Source organism: Cyprinodon variegatus, unplaced genomic scaffold (assembly GCF_000732505.1).
Source record: "Cyprinodon variegatus isolate N-32 unplaced genomic scaffold, C_variegatus-1.0 Scaffold9, whole genome shotgun sequence".
Lineage (NCBI taxonomy): Eukaryota > Metazoa > Chordata > Actinopteri > Cyprinodontiformes > Cyprinodontidae > Cyprinodon > Cyprinodon variegatus.
Window position 1 is genome coordinate 2043359 of NW_015150462.1, and position 7113 is coordinate 2050471.

The 7113-nt window shown below is 38.5% G+C and overlaps 1 protein-coding gene across 1 annotated transcript in view; it reads right to left on the reverse strand.

The window, feature by feature from the left end:
* The window catches only part of nid2 (nidogen 2), a 63420-nt gene that overhangs the window by 7606 nt on the left and 48701 nt on the right, over positions 1–7113 (reverse strand). The window contains exons 31-37 of the mRNA XM_015377804.1: positions 4715–4848; positions 4518–4623; positions 4109–4203; positions 3910–4015; positions 1601–1721; positions 1418–1518; positions 1097–1269 (exon numbers count right to left, since the gene is read on the reverse strand). Of these exons, the coding sequence (XP_015233290.1) occupies positions 1097–1269; positions 1418–1518; positions 1601–1721; positions 3910–4015; positions 4109–4203; positions 4518–4623; positions 4715–4848 (836 nt within the window). The remainder of the gene's footprint in view (positions 1–1096; positions 1270–1417; positions 1519–1600; positions 1722–3909; positions 4016–4108; positions 4204–4517; positions 4624–4714; positions 4849–7113) is intronic.

Here is a 7113-nt window from a genome sequence, read left to right on the forward strand (position 1 = left end):
GACAACCGGCTCAGTTGCCCTCCCTGCCGGCAAGTGTAATGAAACATATTCAAATATATATTTGCAAACCAAAACCATGCTGCCATATTGCTTTTAGAGAAAGAATGCTTCCTCCTGGCCTCTTTCAGAATTAGTCATATTTGTTTAGTCACTGCAAACTCATCCAGGAAGAACAAATCCTGCTTTCCCTTTGATAGAAAACTTTGTACCAATCTGTCTGTATGATTTGATTGAATTGTCTCTAAAGTTCCTTAAGAAGACATGCTTTTAAATTGTCATTATATAAATAAACTAAATTGAATTGAAATTGTTAAGGTTTTCTTGCAGCTGGACATTTGCTTATTTTAAAGCTTGACAGTCAGACCTGGAGAGTCTTACACAGATCAACATGTAACATGAGGAAGCTGGAATCAAATCCATAGATTTCCCATTTCAAATAAAATAAGTAAGAGGATTTTTCTTAAATTAAGTGCATTTTTTTCTTGAATTGAGCAGGTAAATGAGACACTTTGCCAATTGAATAACACGATTTACATTTAAAATAAGAAAAAAACATCTGCATTCTCAAATGCTTTCAAGTGCATAATATCTAATTATCTTATTTTAAGGTAAAACATACTCAATATATTGGCAAATCCAGGGTAAATACACACATTTTAAGACTTTTATTACTAATTTTAGGATCGTTTTTGCAGGGCACAATTAAAAAACATATGTTTTTTTTTCAATTTAGGGGATTTTTTTATTAACTATGATTGTTCTTATATGATTTGTTTTCTTTTTAAATAGATTAAACTTCACTTAAGAAGGAAAAGATGGCAGACATCTTTGTTATCCTGACAAAGTGTGATTTATCATCTCAGATTCAAACCTTTCTTCTGTGTTTCTGCTAGAGTAGGCGTAGGAAACTCATCCGCAGCAGATGTTACACAGATGTCTCTCACACATTGCATCACTTGACACATTGGGTGTCAACAGCCAGTAAAAATGATATATGAAGGCAAAATTAGAGACTTCTTTATTTTTTTTTCTTTTTAGACCAGCTTTGTTTTTATTTTTCTAAAAAAGAGGAATGGAAAGTCGCAGCATTTCTTACATGTAACGTCAGCAGAGTACTGGAGCGCGCTGCATCCAGTCTGGTCCCGTTCAGAGGCAGAGCTCCTATTTTCTGCCCCTGAGCGTAGAGGAGAGTGACGTCGGTGTTTGCCGGAGGAGTCACGTCTGGACGGGTCACGGGACGTACGACGGGGGGTGCCACTGTTGGGAGGCCTGGTAAAAGATTGGATTATATACTATTTACTTGCTAACAACATGGCTTACAAATATTTAACATATGCTAATCTGATAAGTGTGGCATGTGTTTGTAATTGCCCCCCTCAACCCTTTAATGCTAAGGAAGAAAAATAATCTAACTTACACGCTGGTTTGACAGCATCGTGTGAACGAGTACCAGTGATTTCCTGTCCCTCCTTGTTCACACACCAACAGTAAGTGGACTCCCCGTAACACTGGACGGGACTGGAGGCGCACAGAGATCAGGATCAGAATGTTGCTGCATGGAAACGACGTTAGCTGCTCATAAAAATGTATATTGAAGTACCTGAATTCTCCATCTGGTTCACACTGAGGCAAATACTGTTGTGGGTCTGGTTTTCCACCATATTGCTCGATCAAACTGGCTCTCCAGCGTTCACACACGCTCTCCACTCGACTGTTAGATGCTGTAGAAGAAAAATAAAAAATCTGTTTTGAAACCTGGCTAAACAGACTGGTGAGACGCTAACTTTGATCCTGTTCTGTTGACATTTCAGGTATTTATTCAGCTAATCACAGCATCTGTTTCCCAGCTCTGCAGGATATGTTGCAATGTGAGGTGAAGTGCTTTATTAAATGGTGTGTGAATAACCTGTGTTTAAAGAGGAGCACAGACACACACGTCTTCCCTCAGACCAAACTGTTTACCAGCCTAGAGGCCTTTTAATAACTCACAGCAAAGAGGATCTTTATAACTGAACCTGAAACCACTTTAGGTTTCTGCAAATGTTTATTCAGGGTTTCCTGCTTCTGTCTGCTCAGTTCTTATAAAAACGGATTAAAACTTAACTGATCTTTTGGTTTCTAACCTATTAATAGTGATGTTCTTAAAGTGGTTGGAATATTATATGGTATTTAACCCCATAATCCAATAAATTTAGTAGTTTAGATAGCATATTGATTAGTCACTTAGTAGTTCCTGAGCTGTTTAACTCAAATACAGAATATCTTTAGAGGAGAGTTTATTGTGGGCCTCAAGTGAACTAATAAGTTACAAGATGAATCCAGTTAATGGTCTCTGAGGCTTACATTCAGTTTAATTTGTTTATATAATATCTCCATTTCACTACACATGTCATCTCAAGGCACTTTACAGAGATAAAGCTTCTCTAATCAGGGCTGGATCAGATTGTTATGAATACAATTATCAAATAATGCAGTAATCGATTCATTTGTAAGCAGACAAGCAAACTCTGAGACATGCCATATTTTTTTAAAGCATCGACTCAAAGCAGAAATTAAGCAAAACTGTACAACATATTTGCACATTCTGCCTTTAAAATGAAAAACCTTTTTTGTCCATAAACATGTTCTATCAAGAACCTTTCAAGTCTTAGGGTTTTAGTTTCATATTAACTATGAAATTATTATTCAACAGATTTATCAAGTTGCAAAATAATTACTAGTTGCAGCCCTAGCTAAAATGTACTTAATTATTGTAGAAGACAAAGTAGAAAAACGAATTCCTGAAACCCTTAAAGAAAGCTAGGTATAAGACAACCTAATAAAGAAAATTAAAAAATGTGTATTTTTATTGCTTAGTAAGTGCACCATGCTACCTCTAACAGAGATGTGTGGATGCTGTTACCGACTAAACAAACATCGTCAGCTTTTATTTTCATCGGCTGCAGTAGAGCGAGAGAGAGCAGGACTTGTAGCTAGTAACAAGAAGGCGAAACAGTTAAACTCCTTTTGTAATGGACTATGCTTGATTTGCAAATATCGGTAATCTTTAGATAACCTAAGGAACTTCAATACAGCTATAAGCTAATAATAGGTGCTACAGTCATCCTGAACATCAATTATTTTGACCAGAAACCTGGAGAGCAACTTCTGCACATGTTCAAAAGCATCCTTGTGTGTTGAATTTTCAATGAATCTTGCATGAAGAACAGCCAATTATTTAATGCCATAGAACAAGTAAAGGTTTTTTTTATGTTGTATCCCACTCATTTATGTTAAAAAGGAAGTGTACTCGCTTTAAATTCAAGACTTTTATCAGGAAATATAAATTTCGGTTTTAGAATCAATCTTCCATTTAGACAGTTGCCTAATTGTGATGCCGACTTGGTTCATAAGAGAAAAAATAGAAGTCTGCGAACATGAATGAAATAAATCAAACTGAGAAAATAAATGTTTTCACCACTTTTTTTTGCCATTTTAATATGTATTTGACTGTCTTAACACACCAACACACTGCTGTAATCCAATCCCTGCTTAAATAGCTCTTACCTATACAGCAATATAAGATTTCAGTGGGACAGGATCAATGAGCACATACTAGGATTTAATTAAAGACCAAAGGAATGCAAAAATAAAAACTCTAGAGTCACCTGTGCATTAGGTACATCATAGCGAGGAACAAACACTTTAACAAGAGATACTGGTCCTGAATGCTGCCCAGTTCTCTGACTGTGAGTTTTAAGAGCATCGAGTTCCAGAAATTAAGGTATTTTAAAAGGGTTTCTTGTGCTTTTCTAATAGCAATAAATTTAACTCTGATTAATCCAATGGATTCCATTCAACAAAGTGAAATTAACTTAATACTCTTATATTCCTTCTAATAGTTAATTGATCTAAACCCAAGTGTCTCACCTGGTTTCGTACAGTCCTTTGGTTGAGTCCCAGGCGGTGTCCTGGTTCCCTCTCTCTCCTCTCCATCTTTGTTGACACACCAACAATAACCGGTGGAGGGCTGGCACTAAAACACCCATAAAGATTGAGTAGCATACGCCTTTATCTTAAAAAGGTATCAAAGGTGTCTGTTCAAAGAGGGAATTTCATGTATACAAACCTGCAGTGGTATGTACTGTCCATCATCGTCACACTGAGGTACATATCCCCTTTCCTTATGATTCTGACACCGAGTTTTAGGAGGCTCTGATTCATCTGGAAAACATTTAATCTTTTATACTTTTTTTTTTGGCCTACCATGGCGGGAATAACTGTGACACAACATGCATCAGTGCAGTCTATTGTCTATATCATTTAATATGCTGATGACACTCAATTTCAGCAAGAAACAAATGCTGAAATGGCTCCCTGAGATTCCTCCCGGGCTAACACTTATATAAAGAAAATATTGTGACTAGATGTAATTACAACTGCAATCATCTAGAATGCTACATAATCAGACATGGATCCTCTAAGCAGATACAACTACTGCTATATTAGCACGATTAAAGTTTGATTTGGAGCCTCACCTGCTTTGCTACAGTCTACACGAGGTGTACCAGGTGGAGTCCTGGTTCCTGCCCTCTCTTGTCCCTCGCTGTCCACACACCAGCAATGCCCAGTAGAACCATGGCACTGCAGCAGAACCAGAGACAGTGAAGACTTGATGATGTGTCTAATTTCAAGGGCTAACAGTTTAAAGTAACTAAACTGATGATAGTCTAACCTGTTGTGGTAGATACTGTCCGCTTTCATCACACTGAGGTACGTAGGCTCCAAGTGGAGGAAGTCCATCTGGACCGGAGGTCTGAACACTGTCTCTGTAATGCTCACAGTGAGTCTTTGGACGCTGTGGCTCATCTGTTGGAAGAACAAAATTAACATATAATGAATTGCATTTAATTTTTGGAGAAATTACAATATATGAGATGTTTGGTTATAGCTTTCATCTCCATGTTTGAGGCAACCCAAAAAGATTATAGGTAAGAGACGAGAATGATTGGATCATACGCATTGGCACAGCAATGACTTCTACACAGTATGTCAATAATGCACGCTATTCAAGGCTCAAATATCTGAAGCTTTTGCAATAGTATACAGCCTGATAAACCATCCAGTGCCTCTGTAGGGGGAAGGAGTGCTTCCCTAGAACTGTTTACAGTGGGAGTTGGGAAGTGCTAACCTCAAAACTGTTGGAAAGTGGAAGGAATACTTGTATGATCTCCTCAACCCTGCTTACCTTCCTTTCTTACTGCAAGCTGAGACTGAGGACTAAGAAGACTCATTCAGCACACAAGTTGAAGACAACAAGGTGTTGTAATGGTAGTAAGGCCCTAGGATGGAGGTATATCTGAGCTATTGTGCCACGGTTGTGGTTGCCACAGCTCTTCAAAATTGCAATGTGTCTGGGTAGAGTACCCATGGAGAGGCAGACTTGAGTGGCGGTCCCTCTTCATAAGAAGGGAGACTTCAGTCCAACTATAGGAAGTTTTCACTTCTCAGACTTCCCAGGGAGACTAATACCCCATTTACACTACCCTTGAAAAACCGATCCATGCCGAGACCGGTCCGAGCTCGGATCAGTTAACCAGGCCGAGCTCCGTTCTGATGACCGTTTACACATCAGGCTATCTCGCCTCCTCGCCTCCTAGTGACGATCTGCGGTATTACTGCTAGTATTGAAGGAGGAAATCAAGCAGTTGGTGGCGGTAATGCATCAAAAGTTGTTTGCCAACTGCCATAAAACACAAGAAGAAGAAGAAGAAGAAGTAGGGAATCAAGCAAATCAAAATGTTGCGTGGAGAAGATTTCGATTGTTGTTTATAGTTGTTCTTCTTCTTCTGTTTTGTGTTGGTCGGCAAGCAAATTCCGGAGGAGCATTACCGCCAACTACTGGAATGGAGTGTGAATCGCGATATGCAGCCAGACGGAGACGACCCGTTCTGCTCATGCACTCTTGTTATCAGAGAACCGAGCCAGGGAAAACCCGACCCGAGCCCACCTCTGGAACTGGTCTGCAGTTAGCGCAGTTCGGTTGTGTCTATCTCTCGTCAGTTCAGTTTGCTTTCCATTTAAACACAATAAGTTATCTCAGTTACTGAGCTCGGACCGGTCTCGGCACGGTTTATCAAGGGTAGCGTAAATGAGGTATATACCAAGTTGCTATAGCAGGGCCTGGGTGAGAGTACAAAGTCAGGGACAGTAAGGGACAATAACAGCCAATCTAGACTAAAGATGGCAGCAGTAGGACAAATGAATGCTACCACAGACAAAGCGAAACAGATTATCTTTCAAGGTTTATATTAGGGATAAGATTCTGGAGAGGTTTACAGCAGGGTTAAGCTGTATAACAATATACCACCCTTTGGACCTCTCATGGTGCACTGCTGAATCAATCACCTGAGGGTACAAAAGGTACACTGCATAATGGTCATTCCATGGAAAGGTGGTGTTAAAATAATAAACAATGTTCTTTCTAAATTCTAACGATTGGTAAAATATAGACCTATTTTTAGTTGGTATATCACATGAAGTGCCAAGGTAAGCATGAACTTACTGCTTGTTTGTCTATGCAGTATTTGATCTGTTTTCTAAATCGGGGTCTATAATTTGTTCTGAGGTCATGCAGAGCTGGTTAGCTCCAATCCTGAAGGGCTAATGTCCTGTAGGTTAAATGTGTCATTGCTTTGAAAAAAGCTGTTTAAAATCACTCAATTACACTCTACATTTGTTTTAGGATAATTAATTTGATATAGGCATGCTGTGCCAAAAACATGCAGGACAATAGCTCCAATTGGGTGTATAGAATGCATGGAGGAGGAGGGATAATGATTTGGGTTTGGTTTGCTGATAGAAAATCAGACATCACACACAAGCAAACAAAAAAATGTATGCTAACTTTGGACCTTAAGCTAAAAAGAATATTATTTGGGCTTTTTTGCAAATTAGAAAAACAATAAGTTTCTCTATTTAAAAGTTGGGCAAACATTTGTAAATATAAATGAAATAAAGAGATCTTGGGAAACTGGTTAACTGTCCACAATTTCATGTCTGATGTTTTTCAGTTATAAACATTTGTCTTTATCTCCAATCTAACTTTAAGATGAGATTTAATATTTAGATTTA